Source organism: Erigeron canadensis, chromosome 2, assembly GCF_010389155.1.
Source record: "Erigeron canadensis isolate Cc75 chromosome 2, C_canadensis_v1, whole genome shotgun sequence".
NCBI lineage: Eukaryota > Viridiplantae > Streptophyta > Magnoliopsida > Asterales > Asteraceae > Erigeron > Erigeron canadensis.
In genome coordinates this window covers 28,300,113-28,317,402 of record NC_057762.1, presented here as the reverse complement: position 1 = coordinate 28,317,402, position 17,290 = coordinate 28,300,113, and the positions used below count along the sequence as shown (strand labels likewise).

The following is a 17,290-nucleotide window of genomic DNA, read 5'->3' as shown; positions in this document are numbered from 1 at the left end:
CCACGGACTTGGCGTATCCACATAGGTGTAACCCACCAGCCACCACTAGACAATCGATTACATACCAAACTGTTTCGGTCCATCTCTAATTTGAATAACCATGGGAACGACTCTGCCAAAGTTGAATTGCCAACCCAAATCTCATTCCAGAAGCGAGTCGATTTTCCAATCCCCACTTTTTTCGAGATAACTCCTTTGGGGACTAATCTTCTACTTAGGCTCACACACTACCTTGGCAATAGTACCACTCTTCGGGAACTATCCTACTGATGTACTGATATTAGTTTTACATTTATAAGCCAAGAACTCTACTTTTCGTATGAAGAACAAAGCATTAACCGTTGTGAAATTCCGTTTGATAAGGCAAGATGAAAACAAAAGAATTCCTGTAAGTTCGATACACATCCTTTAAAGTTTAAATAACTATACATACAGAAAAACATCACACAACAGGATTTTCAAATATCTGGATTGTTTCATTCAGTTGTCAGTGACGCCAAATATATGCTCAAGTATTACAGGAGAAAAATCAATAGCTGACAAGCAAAGACTACAAAGTATTTCATTTATCAGTATTTGGTGGATCTTTTTGTCAAAATAAGAAATGGATTTTTAGAATTTTTCAACATAGCTGAAGCCTAAAGCAAGTATACAAGAACAAATGAAAACAGATCCAGATATCACTATATCTTCTCCCTCCTTGTAAGATCTAAAGTTTTTCAAATGAATATATCTACTACAATGCAATATATGACACCAAAACATGATGTATAAATGATAAAACTCATGGATTGTGAAGAATTCAATATATATTATTCGTACATCACTTTCTTCTAAAATGAACGGGGCCCCTCAAGCAAAGACGTTCAATGGGCGCCTGCAAAGGTTTTCTCAGTGGCTGTAGCTTTATCTCATATAGCTTTGGCCAAAGTTTCCCTGTAACTGCAACAAATTATATGTTTCAATAGTTGAAATTGACCAACAACATGCTGTTGGAGATGGGAATCGTATCGTAAAGATGTAAGCATTAATATATGTGCTAGGCAACTATTGACTATTTTAGCTGTCTCGGCCCTTCACATTTTTTAGACAACTTTCTACTTTAACAGACTCACTCTATTATCAACAGAATATAACCGAATTTCACCAAGTTTCTCCATATAAATGGGTTGAAATTGCCACCTCTGGCGAACTATGAGTTTCGCCCGGAATGTGAGCATTCATAATACAGATACAAATTTAAAAGGCGTGTCTTCTAGAAGCTTACCAAAAAGCCGTTTATTATCTTCATCCCATGCTATGCCATTCAACACATCAATCTGTAAAGAAGCAAAGAGTCAACCAAAGTTAAATGCAGAAGAAAACTAAATGACAACTCTAGCTTTTATAACTCAATGACTTGCAGAGATAAGTTTAGTTGAAATCAGTTGTAAGCTTACTCTGTTGCCAGCGGCTAATAATCCCTCTCTGAAAATCAAGAAAAAAAACAAAGAGATGATTAGTTGAATGAAATATACAACATTTCCGCTCATATTAAGCATCCATTTGATTTGTACCAGGAACCCAGGGTTATGGACGACAATCAATTCCTAAGTGTAAAACTAGTACCTCAGTTCTGGAAGGAGAATCCATCCAATCACATTTCCATCGGCAGGTGATATTCTAGCTATGCAGTCACTCTGCAAAGAAAGAAAATGTCACTTTCATATGGTAAAAGAACCTATTGTAAACATTTTCGGAAGTATACAAGTGTTAGTGGAAAACTTTACCTGCCAGATGTTTGCCCAAATTTCATTGTTTATGTACTCTAGTTCATTCAGATTATGCACTTCTAGACCTTTATATTTAACAACTTGCTCTGTTACAACTGCATCAACAAAAAGATGAAGATCCAAGTAGGTGAAGATGACCTAAAGATATTATAAAAAGCAAAAATTGGTCCATGGCCCAACTCTAATCAAACACAAAACCAAGTCTCCATAAACTATTGGTCTCTTCATCCTTGGACTATTCCAAGTTAAGTCAGAATTGTTATAATAAAACCAAAAAACATTTGGCCTACGGTACTAAGGGTAGCTAAACTGCGGGTTGTGTTGGGTAAACAGGTCGAAATGAGTTTGGATCAATACAGGTAAATTGTTTGTACGGTTTATCCTGAACCATATATTTATAAATTTTTTGTTGCCAGATATAACTATGAAAACTATATTACAGATAATTTTCTAAAAACCTTTTGAAAAAATGTATTTAAAGTTTTTACGCAATATATAGACATACTTTGCATGACTTTCAGGTCGCCATCCTTGCAAATCGAACACTTGAGCTACATGTACCAGATAGATATAAATATAGCCCAAACCAGCCCATTTAAAGTAAATGGGCGAAAAGTGCCACGTTTAAGTGCTACCAATAGAGGTTTACAATCTTTACATTGTGAGTTAATATCTTTTAAAAGACATGGATTATAAGTCATGGGCGTGGAGCTGGTTTGTTGTGCCAGCAAAGAAATTACTCTACTATAAAAGGAATTCCCTTTAATAAATCACATCAGTATCAGCTATAAAAATATGAACCTTTCATTGTTTGAGGATTCATGTGATATAAGGAAGACGACCCATCGCTTCCAAAGAGTACTTTCCCGTCAGTTGCTAATCCCCAGCCATCTTTCATATCATGAGTAAATCTTTTGAACTGCAACGTACATTGAGATGTAAGAGGAAGAAGAAATTAACAACGTAAGGGAGATGAAATACATAGTGGTCATGTTCTAACTGACTATGAAAGGATAGTTACACTTTGCATAATATTACAAGATTGAAAAACAAATTTCAAAATCAGGGAGATAAAAAGACAAGATATATGAGAAGTCCAGATTAAATCAACAGTATGACTCATCTCCAATTTACAATATTAGCAATAGCAACGGTTTTTGCTAAAAAGTTGTGCTGAATGCATGAGAGCCAAATGTCATGGAAGTCACTTTTATTTAGGTTTTTGACACTCAAAGACGCAGATAAACCAATGCAAAAGATTAATTGAATGAGGTGAAGCACACACTTTGGTTAAATTATATCGGTCATATGTGAAACCAGTTTTCCCCAACCAAGTTACTTGATACAACCTACAAAAAATTCATAAGATTTTTATATCAGCATTTGAGGGCCTTAATAACTAAACCTTGGCAAACAAAAAAAATAAAAATTGAGAACACATTGCAGTAAAAGTTTGAATATATTTGCATTGAGAGATACTGCAACACATTGAGGCCATATACGGTTTACATCATAATCTGGTGCAATTTCAGCAGTGATCAAAGAATTGAAGTTAATGAGGGTTCCCAGTGATAACTTCGACTCTTCGAGCGAATATATCATACGTCGACTCTTATCGGGGATATATATTGTTCACATTTCCTAGTATCTAGACATTTCAACATTTCTCCCAATCCAAAAAATTTCTATAATCATACATAATTGAGAAGCATTATGTTAAGATTCCATATCGGCCAAGTATGGGATTGGTTGGAGGGTTCATAAGCCTGGGTGCCCCTCCCCTTTGAGCTAGCTTTTGGAAGAGAGTTCTACACCGCTTGATGCGAGCCTACTATGGGATGGGTTCGTATCCCTATATATCAATTCACAAAGGCCTTTGCCCGAGTGAATAGTGTAACAGCCAGGCTGGCTGCTGGCTAGCAGTCTAGCTGACCGCCTACCTGTTTGTTTATTTTTCTAATTTAATTTTGGATGAATAAATCCCCACCTGGCTACCTGCCTGTTTTTTTTTTCTTTTGGATTATCGTTTTATATAAAATAATTGTTTTGTATGTTCGAGTTAAGATTCATATCTATTAGTATTTATACCCGCAGACGCAAGGCTTACTAAACTCGCCCAAGTAAATAGTGATTCAGCATGATTGGCTGGCTGACTCCTGGCTAAGCAGCCTAGTTGCCAAAGTGCTTTTATTTTTCATTGGATTTTCTTTTAAGATAACATAACCGCGTTGTATTTTCGGGTTAAGGTTCATATGTATTAGTATCTATACCCGCAATGACACAAGAGTTACTAACCTCTACCGATTAGCCCGGTGCAAAGCACAGGAAAATTAAATCCTGGTTAGACATTAATTGGTCAATCTTGAAGTACCAAAACCCACAATATACATAAGTGTGAGTATGTAAGTTAATGAAAGAAATGCTTTCATGTACACAAATATAAGCATACGATAGCATATGTAGTTTAAATGGCAAAACAAAAGTTGCAAACTGACCTTTGGTCCAAAAGAGTTAAACCCTCTCCAAAATAAGAGCTGTCCATGTTCTGTATAGTCTTAATCTGCGAATGCAAAGAAAAAAATGAACCTTTAAGTTACTATATTTATACAATTGTAACTCAAATTCTTTAAAGAGTTTGTAATACATAGTTTCAGATGTATTTGAACAAATATTTAATATCAAAACTATTATCAGCAAAGCTGCAGGCAGCTCTTCCAAATGAAATGCAATACAACGCAATTGCATATCATAAACAACAAACATACCTTTCCCGTCCGAATATCTACCTCCCTAACTGACGACTGTAATCAGAAAAGAAAAACAAAATGTGAAAAAACAGTTGAACCAAAAGCTAATGATATAAGTCATGTAATGTTAACTATAAAGTGAAACAAGCTAGAGTAACATGATACACTGACTCGATGAAGAAACATTAATGAAAACAACGAGTCTATGAATTATGACCATCGTCGTCATCTATGAGACAACCATATTCAATAAACAATATACTTCGTAAACACGTGGGATAGATATTTTGAACATTATTTCCGACATCCCAAACTAGCTACAGCGAATTGCTGATATGGGAATAAAAGTGATATCTAAAGTTTTGTCTATATAAGGGTGTATTGTGTTACGTGGCCAAATGGGATTCGTTTTGGGTCGTTACGATTAATGCAAAAAGGTGTTTTATCATCCTTGTATGTAACCATAGCTGCGGTTTCGATTTAAGGCGATTTGCTTCTAAGTTTAGCCTTCTCAACATTCAAAGACTTACTAATCCGCAGCATATCTATACATATACAATTAAATATATATATATATATATACATATAAATATATGGTAAGCAAAGAAACTCACATATCCATTGAGACCGGTTGACTCGAATAATGTATCATTTCCTCCATACAATAGCCCCTGTAATCAAATACTCCTACTTTTAGTCAAACAAAAACATTTTTTAAGGATGTTTTAGCTTTATTTTATTTTATTTTTTCCTTTTTGACGTAATCGATTAATTTATTGATAAGCCAATAAATTCACATATATGTGTGTGTGTGTGTGTGTGTGTGTGTGTGAAAGAAAAGAAAAGAAATGAAATTGGAGAAGTGAGCGACCTGAGTGAACGCGTGAGGATCGTGAGGGAACTCGTGAACGGTTTCGAAAGAATGAATGGAGACGGAAACGACGTCGTTGGATGTAAAGGAGGAGGTCAAGGTATTGAATGAAAGTATAATCACAGCTGCTAGAGATAAAATCGAAACGAAAACGACGACGTTTTTAGTTCGAAAAGGAGGGGAATTAGAAAGAGAAGATGAATTATTATGATGCATTGGGGGTTGAGATTGTGATTGTTTAACAATGAGATTTGAACGTTTAATGGATTTCTTTTTGTTTCTCATGGCAGGAATGAGTATTTTGTTGACTGCAACATTTGACTTTAAAGGAGATGAAAAAGGATCTGATGTTTTTGATGGTGATGATGATTTGGGGGTTGTTGAACAATGCTGCAGCTGATATGGCTTCCTGTCTGTTACAAGTATTGGCAATTTTTCCATTTTTTTTGCTTTCTTTTTTTCATTATTTTGGCATAAAATCAATTAATGGAAAGTTTTTGAATTTGAAAAAATTAACAATACTCAAAAATTATTAAAATCATGGGAAGATAAATGGGTTCGTAAAAAGAAAAAAAGTTATAGACTTGGATTTATTCAAGAATAATATCCAACCTGCTCTATATAATAATTGTCTATGGACACAAAAAGTTTATTGTTTTATAATAGGTGTAATTAATAATTAATAAAGCTTTAGATTATAAGACTTTGGAAAATATTAGTTAACACAATAAATATATTTTACTTTTTATATCAAAAATTCATCTTTTAATTATATAATAAGTGTACACCTATCGGTTGTATTTAGCAAAATCATGAAACTCACAGTAACCATTTTACGTAGGTTTTAATCGAATAAAAATGCTTTTTAAATGAATATATAAAAGTTTAATGGTATTTGATAGGTATGAATAAAATTTACATCTATAGCATTATTATTGTCAACAAAGACAATAAGCATTGACAAAAAAATTTGTCGGCATCACATGCTACTCATGTTAAAAATTTAAGTCTTCAAGTGAAGGTTAAATAACTATATGATCCTCCTACCGGGGGGCTTAGGATCTTAACTTGAATCGCGAAATAAATAACTATACGATCCTCCTACCGGGCGGCTTAGGATCTTAACTTCAATCGCGAAAACTGTTATGTTTACTGGACTGTTAGAAAAGGAAACTATTTCTGATCCTTTTTCCCTTGCTTGAAAGTAAAAGTTGAAGATACAACTTGTAAGTGCAGGAAACTAGAATCCAGATTCAAGCATCAACCAATAACACATCCAAAACAAAGACACATTTTAGGTGTTATTTAGACTTTTGTTGATTAACTAGTACTAGCTTGAGCTGGTAACATACAGGGATCAACCAAACACAAAAAGGCATGTGGTAACCACCTGGCATAGGCTTTCGAATGCAAATCTTTGATAAGAGCTAGAACCCCTCACAGATCACTGCTAAACTATTTGATGACCAAAACAAGTGTTGTGACTTATCACATCATAACCTATTTGAACAGTGATTGGCCAACATTCACAAATCAAAAGCTAGATAACAGATTCATACAAAAGATGGAAGACAACAATAACACCAATCTGGTTATCAAATAAAGACAAGATCCATGTTTAACAAAATTATAAAGATAACACAACTCGGGTGATAATATAGCAGTAGCATTCCCTAAATCTTGACATTTTAACCTGGCCAGCAAAAACAACTACGACTCCTAATGTTTAAGAGAAGCTTGAGCTTGGTGGTGCAGCTCCTCCATAGCCGCCACCTCCACGACCAAAGCTTGGCCTACCACCAGCACCCTGCAAATGAGAATTTGAGCAACAATGAGTAAAAATATCACAGGATACAGCATTGACAACCAATCAGGATATGTCAAAGTTATTAACAACCATTACTACTTAACAGCATACAAAATAAAAATACAAATTAAACCATAGCCCATAGTTTGAGATTGCACTTGCTAATAAACATGTTCTTTTCTTTCCAAATATATCCTTAATAATAATTGTCCTAGCACCATTTTCTGACCAGAGTAACTGCCCTATAATGCAATCTTAGGCACCCTCTTACATTATTCTCAAAGCACTAGATTGCTCCAGATCATGCTTATAAAAATGTATTCATAATATACATTTCAGATTGAGCTATTGATTTAGTAAATCAAACATGAAAGTTGAGTCATGCATATCAAAACACGAATACAGAAGAGTGAAATCCATTACCCTGTTGAAAGCAGGCTGGTAATCAGCAGGAGCTCCATCCTTCTCGGCACCAAATTCTCCAGGAGGCCCTCTTGGACCACCACGGTACCCATCTCGGTCACCAAATCTTGGCCTATCCCCATCAAATCTAGGAGGACCACTATAAACACAAACAACAAACAAAATTAACAATTCAACCCCATAAAATTTGAAATAGCAAACAAAAATCCACTGACAACAATAATATCCATTCAATTTACCGTGGACGGTCGCCTGGTGGCCCGCCAGATGGACGACCAAGAGGCTTAGCAGATTTCTTCAAAGTAGCAGGAACAATATCAGAAGGCAGGTTCAAGTAAGTCCTCAAAAACTCAATTCCATCATTGGTCAAATACCAATAATAGTGCATCCAAGCAAAAGTCTCTTTCACGTATTCCTTAGACTTAAAACTCTGCATAAGCTTAATCACTTGCAAATTTGGTACATCGATTTCCGGATGCTTAGCCAAATTGTAATCCTTTTTGGCGAAACAAACACCCTCTGTACACAAATTTATACACAGCATATACAAAATTAATAATTAATCACCTTACAAACATAACACATCAATACATCCATACAAACTGTACATTTTACATAATTTGAGACTTTAAAAAAGTTAAGACATTTAACACGACCTCAAATGATCACCGGAAAAAACACACAGATATATAAATACATACACATACATATACTTACACAAATAGATATATTTTTCAATCACATGAATATAGATTAAACAATAAAGTATTGACTAGAAAATAATTCAAACCTAGTAAAAAAACACATATAATAAACATGAAAAATCATGATAAGAAAACCACAAATAATATACACAAAAATATTTCTGAGCTACATAAAGATGTATTTTATAATAAATATTAAGAAAAAAAAAACATTAAGTTGCTTAGATACATACATACTAAATCTGACATACATGTAGATAAATACACCAAATACTGTTAACTAAAGAACTAGAATAATCTAAGTAAATAGCACAATATTATATATATGTTTATATATAATGATGAAGAATATGAGACCTTGAAAGAGGTATTTGGAGATGGCCTTGCGATTCTTGTCAGGAATGATCTGCAAAAATAACCAAAAAATTAACAAAAATCAGAATGAGATTATACAATTAGTGCTGAAATTTAGTAGGAAAATGATATGTGTTTAAAGAGGGAAAAACCATGATTGCAGATTTGCTGCTAGGAAATGGATGAGAGCTGAAATTAGGGTTTTTGTGTTTACACAAGCAGCAGCAGAGGAAACCCTAGCTGTTATCTTCTTCATATATATGCTGAATTTTGGCTACATTATGGGCCGAGAATGAGGCCCTTTTCGTATGGCCCGTTTTGGATTTTTTAGTTTTTGTGTTATCTATACTTTAGATTTTTCCTAGATTTTCAATATTGAAATTAAAATTTTCAATATTGATTTTAAGTACTTTCCCAAAATGTCCCTCCTATCTATTTTATATTTATCTAAAACAACTATAATACCATTTCTCTCTCCTAAAATCTCAACCAATCATCTTTTTTCTCTCCTCCATAAATCATTTATTCCTCCAATTCATTCAAAATATTTTATCTCAAAAACCGTACATCAATAAATTATAAAAATTATATGGGTGTTCTTAAAATTTCATGCTCTTTCATTAGAGATGTCATTCGATATACTTTCGACGAATTTTTAAATCCGAGGGGGGAGGGCGGAGGCCGTAGGCATTTGAGTATCACACTCTCTGACCTAGCTATCATCCCCACCATCTCTCCGCCGCAACGCGCGGGTACTTACTCTCGTATGATTAAAATTGTAAAATGACTTTTTTTTAGAGAAAAGATTTGATTCAACTAATTTCATTTCATACAAATATTAAATAAATAAGGGTTTTGCTAGAAGCCCTAGGGCTTTCATTAAGCAACATTAAGTAGTTGTACACTTAACATAAAAATCAGGGGTGAACTTTTATATGGAAACGTATAACTTTTTTATATACGTCAAGTATTTAGCATTTTCCAATAAATATTACATAACTAGGAAAAGTTGTACGAATTTAAATCAATAAAGTATTAAAGATTTGCGATGTAGAAATGAATCGTAACTAATGATTACTCATCTAACACGATATATTCATGGATCTTGAAGTATAACATAAATCTCATACTAGTTTTGATACATATGTAATTTAAACAATTATTTATATATAATTAAATAATTAGGACTATATAAGAGTAAAGGGTAGATGTGTTAATTGTTATTTAAACATATATAAGAGTAATAGCAAATTACACGTACAATGTGATGAAACAATGATGGTAGTCGGCGAGATGTGATAGGTGAGTGGGACTGTTGGTGGTGATGATGGTGGCGACGGGATGTAGGTATTGTATGGTATTTTAGGAGATGGATGTATTACATGTATTTTATAGAATGAAGGTATTGTTAGTATTTTTTACGATACAAGTATTATAAAAAGTGAAACGATTATACATTTTAATGAATAAAGGATAGACAATACTTAGATTTTTGGACATAATAAAAATTTAATTTAAATACACCAAAACTAGAAAAAACCCAAAAATCCTTAATAATGTATTATAGAAAAATATAAAATTACAAGACATTGATATTTGATACATTAATATTAACTTATTATAACTTATAAGAAATGACTGAATGATCTAGCTATTAACTTGTTGCAAGACCCAAATTAATCAATTAAATGAAAAGTGAAAGAAAAATGAAAATTTTTATTTAATCTCCCTTTATAAACCCCAACCTAATTGAATCAATCAGTTGAAAAGTGAAAGAAAAATTACTTTTTTTTTTAACGTTCGTGTTACGGGACGACTAACCGTTACATCCAATTGGGCAGACAGTCACTACTGACCGATACATGAAATCAGGTAACCACAGGGGAGAGAAAACCACACTAATTTAGCCGCTACAAAAGACACAACGCTAAATTAGGGGGAAAACCTTGATTGCTCGGATTCGAACCCTGGTCTCCCAACACCCAAACATCATTGCAACACAGGAACGTCCACTGCGCTATTAAACATAGTGACATGTATCATCTACTAACTCTCTTTCTTTTTTTGAAGTATTTGATTCGCATATATCAAGATAATAAGATGGAATGAGTTTTAGAAGAATATATTGTGAGGTATCATCAGTACTTGCAATACAATTTGCTCAGCTTTCATAGCTAGTAAAACATAAACATACTAACATAGAATTTCATTCAAGGCATATATATCGATATTACGCCTAAAACATCATCAGAATCTTATTACCACAATTATACGCCGGGAAACTTTATAATGCCATTAATATATGCTTTATTAGACAGAAATATAATGGCGATAGTAACAGACATTGATACACAAACTAGTAGATGCAAAATAACTAGATTGTGAAGAAAATGTCAAAACTTGAATATAACAATATATAAATCAAGCTTTACATTTTTACATTTCCGTAACACGATTTGTTCATTTCTTCAGCATCTCCCCCAACCCAATACAGTTGGCATATTTACACATCGTTGGAGCTCAATTAGACAAGCTGCACAGACCAGATTTCTCATGGCAGAAGCAGGGATGCTTACTTGTGAAACAACAAATGTTAAACTGCGTAGCTGCAGGGTCTCGCACGTAATCAAGTCCTATGATGTTACAGATATTGAAAGGTTAGTATTGTTTAGGGAGGAACTGAATGTGATATAAGTACATAAGCATCATAATGTGTGGTATTCTCCTTACCCAAAATGACCAACTTGCTCAGGTTGGCAGTTGAGAAGGATGTCCACAGCATCAACAGAATTTTCTTTGTCCATATCAATCTCATACGTTGATAGCAATTTCCTCTGCATTTGCAGAAACAATGGTTGTAAATTCCACTTTAGGATTGAATCCTGATTTTATAGGATTGTTTCCCCCGCGAAATTATGTAATCTTCTTTAACTTTTGCAAAAACTGGTGAACAATGTAGTTGTGGAATGAAGGGTGTATGGTAAATGACAATTCTAACGCATTTATTTATAAAGGGGTCAGTTGGGGTTATATACTCATATTTTATCGCCTATAAATCAAATGTGTCAAAGATGCCCAAAGTGGCAAAGTGTACTTTAAATGCATGAAAACCTCCTAAATCATTTTATTTAAGATTAGATTCTTACTAAACTAACACAATAACATAATCATGCTTTGACACGAATAAACAACCTATACTAGAAAGTACCTATTTCATCCCGTACTCATATTAAACTTTTAACATGTTAGCAAACCCAGCATTTTACCACTTATCTTGGAATAGCCATATATATGTGTTCTGTAAGCTAATGAATAGAGAAAATAAAAAGAAAACTTACGTGGCCCTCAAAATCAGGACTATTCAAGTTGATAGAGAGGTTTCTCATTAGCAGCAATACCTGAAAGATGGAGACAAGGATTAGCAGAATCAAACATAGAAACATCTGAAACAGCACAGGAACCGAATATGAAATTCAAAGTAACATACTGTTTCAACATCAATGGGGTCCATCTTTTTAAGTTTCTGCACATGGCCATCAATGTTTGGATCAAACACGCTTCCAATGAACCCATATACTTGAGCAAAGTCAGGCAGTACTGGACCAATCACCAAGGAGAAAGGAAAAAAAAAACACAAAGCTTTAGGATAAAGAATCATTATCAATAATAACTTGACAATGTATTATGTCCAAAACGTTTGAATTTATGTTTCATCATAAGAGACATGAGAGATAGTCTGATTAGACAAATTAGTCTCAAACCAGGGAAATCGCTTTTACCCAAAATAATAATAATAATTAAAAAAGAAACAAAGTAGTAAATGAGCGCTGATGTTATATTTCTACATATATATATATATAAGTATAAGTTGTATAACAATATGTGTAGCAAAACAGCTACTAAACAACAAATCACCTCTTGGCGGAAGCCCATAACCCCTTTGATCATGTACTTCACTAATTGGTTGTGTTTTGGGAGCACTTTCATTACTGCTGCAACTGTTAACGGCCATTGGTTGACCTCCAGATATAAGGTCTTCTGTAACGCATACCATGTGAAGAAAAATAAAGAGTAAAGTTCAAGCAACAAGCAGAGAACAAGATAGTGGAACAGAAAGATGTGTATCAACTAGAGGTGACAAATTCAACCCAGTTACATAGAACAGGTCTACTTGCATTGTACTCAATTGGATATGAGTCACGAGATTTAAATACACACATATATATATATATATAATTTTAGCCTATGGATAATTTGAATCGAAGAGGTGTAAAAAATTGTAGTTCTCTTTCCCCTATGTTTATTCTCTATAAGAGATAGAAGCTTTCCCGCTTGCAAGGTTTCGAGCTCCTATTTCTGGAAGAGATTGAGGAAATGTCCTTCCGTGAGGGGCCTTTCAACCTAATGTGTATTCAAATGCTTACAATGTTCTAATGTTCTATATCATTTTATTTATGAAGAAAGATTCAATATCATTATCGATTTTATTATCACAAGAGAGGTTTTGTCATATTCAGTATGTTAGTAATTTATGAAATTTTAAAAATAAACACTTGCAGGCGGGTTGAACTGGCCATCTTTGATACACACAAAAACATTACCAGATTTAATCCATGCACATTATGACCTGTTACCCGACCCGCCTTCCCTGCCCATTTTCCACCTCTATGATCAACCCATACGGATTAGTTACCTTTCTCTGCATGGGACAAACTATCGCTTTCTACAGAATTCTTCACCACTGCAGAAGAATCGGTCCGTATGAATTCAGAGTCACTAAGAGCAGGTGAGGTTTGAAATGATGTTGTAACATTTGAGAGCACCGGAGCTGTTGTATGCAGCAAAACTGATCAGTCTGGCAAGTACATTGTATAAAAAAGGGTCATAGGGCAGTATCCCCATGTACTAACCATTCTTTGGAGCCTTCTGCGGATATGGATGAGCAGCTTTCCTTTTTGGACGAGGAGGAGGAAGATGTTCATTAGTACCACTTTTTTGAACCTTCAAAAAGTACTTCTGTGCATGACTACGGATCTGCACAAGTCAAATTGCCTTTTAGTTATCTACACGCACTATCCTTAAATACGGTATCATAACATTTCAAAATCTTGAAAAACAATTTTACTTGTAAAAATTGCAAAATACTTAAATGTGTTCTCCCATCTTTTCAATATTGGATTATTAAAAAGATGGGGAACAATCACCATGAGCAGTTTGTTTACGTCCAAATTATAATGATACTCTCATTTTCATTAATCATGTTAAAATCCTGAAAGCTATTGGCACTTTGGCAGTGATCAATTTAGCAACTTCTTCACATGTGCACAGAATTGTCCTTCTCATGCAATGATAAACAGCGGGACTCCTATGTAAAGTTTGTGTTATCAAGAGATTAAGTTGATGCCTTTTATCCATAACCATTATAATTTTTTAAAGGCATTCTATTCAAGTAAATTATCTCAGCAACATTATACATCAAGAAAACAACTGGATAATGATCAATATGTACTACCATATCAAAACATATTTCACTGTTTCAGAAATACATTGTTACTCTTAAGTCCCCAACATTTCTGCAACAAGATTTCAAATAAAAGTTATCACCAGGTATATTTGAGCATACTTTTGATGTTACAAAATGTGTATGATCTTTCTTGTAGTGAATCTGAATGATCAAAAGCAATTCTGCCTATTCTTTAGGAAACTGACTAATATTGCATTTATAAGTAATCAAGCAATATAAGAAATTTATCATTTGAAGGGACTAGCCATTACTATAGTACTTCCCAGCAGAATGTTCTCTTATGACAGTAACAATGTGCATGGTTAAATGGGGGGTTTTGTAACAAGTGACATTCACTGCGAAAAAAAGCAATTGCGTAAATCACCTGGATGACAGATTTTGAGCCAATGAAAGCTTCAATTTTCTTCCAATCACGATCAAAGCTGCATATCAATGCAGTATAAACTCAATTGGGTAATAAGTACAAATCAAGAGTGATCTATTCGCTAAAATCAATTACCAAGAGCTGATCACAAAGAAGCAATCACTGATTCATTATAAACCTCAATCCCTGCCAACCATTTTGAGCCTTGCCATAGAATGTACCACAAAGAGAAGCTTGGCTAGTTAGCCATTCGACTGTTTCTTATTTGTGTGAATCAATCTTTAATGGTAAGAGGCGGTAGAAATAAATGGGGAAGAGAAATCATCCAAAATTAAGTAAGCCTGGAACTTCGTAGAAATGAAAATGCCAAAATGGATACGCATAGGGGAAGGGTGTATTCCTATAATAAGCAATATGGCAGATGCATCGCAGTAGAATACGTTAAGTGGCACTTACAATAAAATAAAATAAAAACAATTTTCCATGTGAGACTGGCATCTTTCATACTATTTTCCATGAAGAATGGCTATTTAATTATGGAACTCCAACAAAACCAAATATACCATAATTGTTCATACTATTTTTTCCCCCGAAATTATTAACTTGGAACTCCCACTTGGGTTCAGATTCAAGTTAAAATGAAAAAAGAAAAAAAAAGTTGCACAGAAGGGTGATGCAGTACAGGCCCACATTTACTTGAGGGAATGTACTTCCCTGTTGTCCAATAAAGGGTAACTAAATTTTTAAAATGCTTAAAAAGGATATCTTGGCATAAGTATGTTACCCTTACGTTAAATGTATGCAAAATATTGTGAGTATGTTACCGTATGGTACTTCAATGCGAATTTTTAGAAGTCGGTTACCCTTCTCAAGGTCACATTATCCTTTCTTATATGTTTTAAGGTTACCCCTTATTGGGCAATAGTGAAGTGCATGCCCCAACTACCCAAGTACACTTTGGCCTATACCACATTTTCATTAAAAATATATATCATTAAGAAGTCTTGATTTTGATTCCCAGATACCCTGGGAATACAAAGCATACTAGATTATGCTACTTTCTCTACATTTGCATAATCTTATGAAACTGTAGCGCAGTAGTGCACACTGTCATATGAGAATACAACAGATAAACGGCAACCAAAGTATATCTAGCCTATGTCGTTTGATCCTGGTGAAAGCAATTCGACAGCTTTAACCCCCCCCCCCCCACCCCCACCCCTTTTTATTTTCTTCTTCTGAAGTCTTATGTTCAAAGCATGTGCTTGTTTATTGTGTCATGTAACGAACGACCAAGGATGCACAAAGGAAGGACAAGTCATTCTCACTCAAGTCTTGTTTTCCAGGTTTTCTAATGAGTTTTTAAAAGCATTTTATTGTACATTTAAAAGGAATTTCATCTAATAAATAAAAACCAAGAAAAAGTGAGTGCTTTATCAACCTTGGGAGAGAAAGCAAGAAAAGAAAAAAACATTCGCAAAGGATCTGACCCACTAGTTTTCCACTTTTAAAAGCATCACTACATGTGCTCCCTACCCTATTGCCTCTACTATCTTAACAAATTAAGTGCACGCAATAACGACACTACAATGTACAGCATGTGGCGTATTAACAGAGCCAACCGATAAAACATATCTTCAACTAATCCACAAGCATACCTCCACTAATCTCTCGTTAAAAATCAAAATTCCATCAAATAAGTTTCATGAATACGAGAAATTCACCGATTCTACCTTCGGTCAATAACTCAATTAACTTCAAACCTTCAACACCTTAATAAACTTCCACAATCATAAAGCTATCTACAAAACCGTCCCTAACGGAGATTATATCATACGGACAGTTCGCGTAAATTAGCCTAACATAAGTTCAAAAGTATACAGTTTGTTATTCCAATATAATCATCTAAAACAACTATATAGAATCTAACAGCATCTATATAGAATCTAAGTTTTACATATACATATATATATAATTAAGTCAAATTATGAAAAAATAAAGCCCTAGAATTATAATTACACCTAACTTGAAAACGCCGAAATAAGTAAAAAAAAAAAAAAAAGAGAAAGAAATGATGAAATACTTACAGCTGAAGTGCTTCAAGGAACTTATCATGTTCAGGTTCAGTCCAGCTTTCTCTGGATTTAGTAATGGTGTAAGGTTTTCTGATCTTTTTGGAAGCGTCATCGGCGGCCGAAGAATTTGACGGCGGAGAAACGGCGGCGGCTGTTGAGGTCGGGGTTGTAGGTGGAGACATGACCATTGAGATCGGTAACGGAATTCAGTTATTATTATTATTATATATGTGTATGTAAGTATATATGTACATGTGAAATGTGTGTGTGTTTTGTTATTGTGTATTGGTTGGGTGTGAAGTAAGGATGGGGAAGAAAGGGGAAGAAATGATGTGGCTGTGTGTGTAGGACTTTTTACATAAATATCTAAAATATCTTTTAGAGTTTGGTTACTTTACATGTTTAGTCCCTATTCTACTATTCTTGAATGTGACTAGGTGGTTTGGGTCTCGCCAATTGTTATTTAAACAGTTTCGTTTACTTGCGTTGAACCTATTTAAAAATTAAAAGAGAAAACGTGTGAAAAAATCGATAATAACCTGAAAATAAAAAAAAGAATGTTTATGTGATAAAACTAAAAAAACCACATCAAAAAGTTGCAATATCAAATACATACATTTAGTTCGTGCAATGAAACAAAAAAAGAAAA

General features: G+C 34.0%; 3 protein-coding genes across 3 annotated transcripts; all 3 read right to left on the bottom strand.

Moving 5' to 3' along the window:
* Positions 1-605: 605 nt before the first annotated feature.
* On the bottom strand, positions 606-5,846 carry LOC122587458 (glutaminyl-peptide cyclotransferase-like). The gene is made up of 11 exons (XM_043759636.1): positions 5,391-5,846; positions 5,134-5,190; positions 4,538-4,573; positions 4,268-4,332; positions 3,058-3,121; positions 2,574-2,691; positions 1,770-1,867; positions 1,609-1,679; positions 1,440-1,467; positions 1,268-1,319; positions 606-942 (listed from the first exon to the last, which is right to left on the bottom strand). The coding sequence occupies exons 1-11, from the start codon at positions 5,829-5,831 to the stop codon at positions 824-826; spliced, it is 1,149 nt and encodes a 382-aa protein (XP_043615571.1). The 5' UTR covers positions 5,832-5,846; the 3' UTR covers positions 606-823.
* A 1,069-nt stretch (positions 5,847-6,915) lies between these two features.
* LOC122587258 (40S ribosomal protein S10-1-like) lies at positions 6,916-8,941 on the bottom strand. The gene is made up of 5 exons (XM_043759372.1): positions 8,831-8,941; positions 8,682-8,730; positions 7,860-8,139; positions 7,621-7,759; positions 6,916-7,197 (listed from the first exon to the last, which is right to left on the bottom strand). The coding sequence occupies exons 1-5, from the start codon at positions 8,831-8,833 to the stop codon at positions 7,117-7,119; spliced, it is 552 nt and encodes a 183-aa protein (XP_043615307.1). The 5' UTR covers positions 8,834-8,941; the 3' UTR covers positions 6,916-7,116.
* Positions 8,942-10,948: 2,007 nt separating this feature from the next.
* On the bottom strand, positions 10,949-16,942 carry LOC122588739 (protein REVEILLE 6). The gene is made up of 9 exons (XM_043760913.1): positions 16,654-16,942; positions 14,567-14,624; positions 13,589-13,712; positions 13,372-13,506; positions 12,594-12,716; positions 12,166-12,275; positions 12,017-12,076; positions 11,409-11,512; positions 10,949-11,311 (listed from the first exon to the last, which is right to left on the bottom strand). Exons 1-9 carry the CDS (start codon positions 16,827-16,829, stop codon positions 11,305-11,307), a joined length of 897 nt encoding a protein of 298 aa, XP_043616848.1. The 5' UTR covers positions 16,830-16,942; the 3' UTR covers positions 10,949-11,304.
* Between the last annotated feature and the right edge of the window lie 348 nt (positions 16,943-17,290).

Bases quoted from the DNA above. Each gene is read 5' to 3' on its own strand.
- LOC122587458 (XM_043759636.1), bottom strand. From the start codon at position 5,831: ATGGAAAAATTGCCAATACTTGTAACAGACAGGAAGCCATATCAGCTG. The intron at 5,191-5,390 runs GTCGCTCACTTC...ATTTGATTACAG, and splicing joins ATCCTCACGCGTTCACTCAG to GGGCTATTGTATGGAGGAAA. The intron at 1,320-1,439 runs GTAAGCTTACAA...GCTTCTTTACAG, and splicing joins TATTAGCCGCTGGCAACAGA to ATTGATGTGTTGAATGGCAT.
- LOC122587258 (XM_043759372.1), bottom strand. The intron at 7,760-7,859 runs GTAAATTGAATG...TTGTGTTTATAG, and splicing joins CCACCAGGCGACCGTCCACG to TGGTCCTCCTAGATTTGATG. The intron at 7,198-7,620 runs GTAATGGATTTC...TCTCATTTGCAG, and splicing joins ACCAGCCTGCTTTCAACAGG to GGTGCTGGTGGTAGGCCAAG.
- LOC122588739 (XM_043760913.1), bottom strand. From the start codon at position 16,829: ATGGTCATGTCTCCACCTACAACCCCGACCTCAACAGCCGCCGCCGTT. The intron at 14,625-16,653 runs GTAAGTATTTCA...ATTGATATGCAG, and splicing joins TTCCTTGAAGCACTTCAGCT to CTTTGATCGTGATTGGAAGA. The intron at 12,717-13,371 runs GTAACTAATCCG...TATGCGTTACAG, and splicing joins TTTGTCCCATGCAGAGAAAG to AAGACCTTATATCTGGAGGT.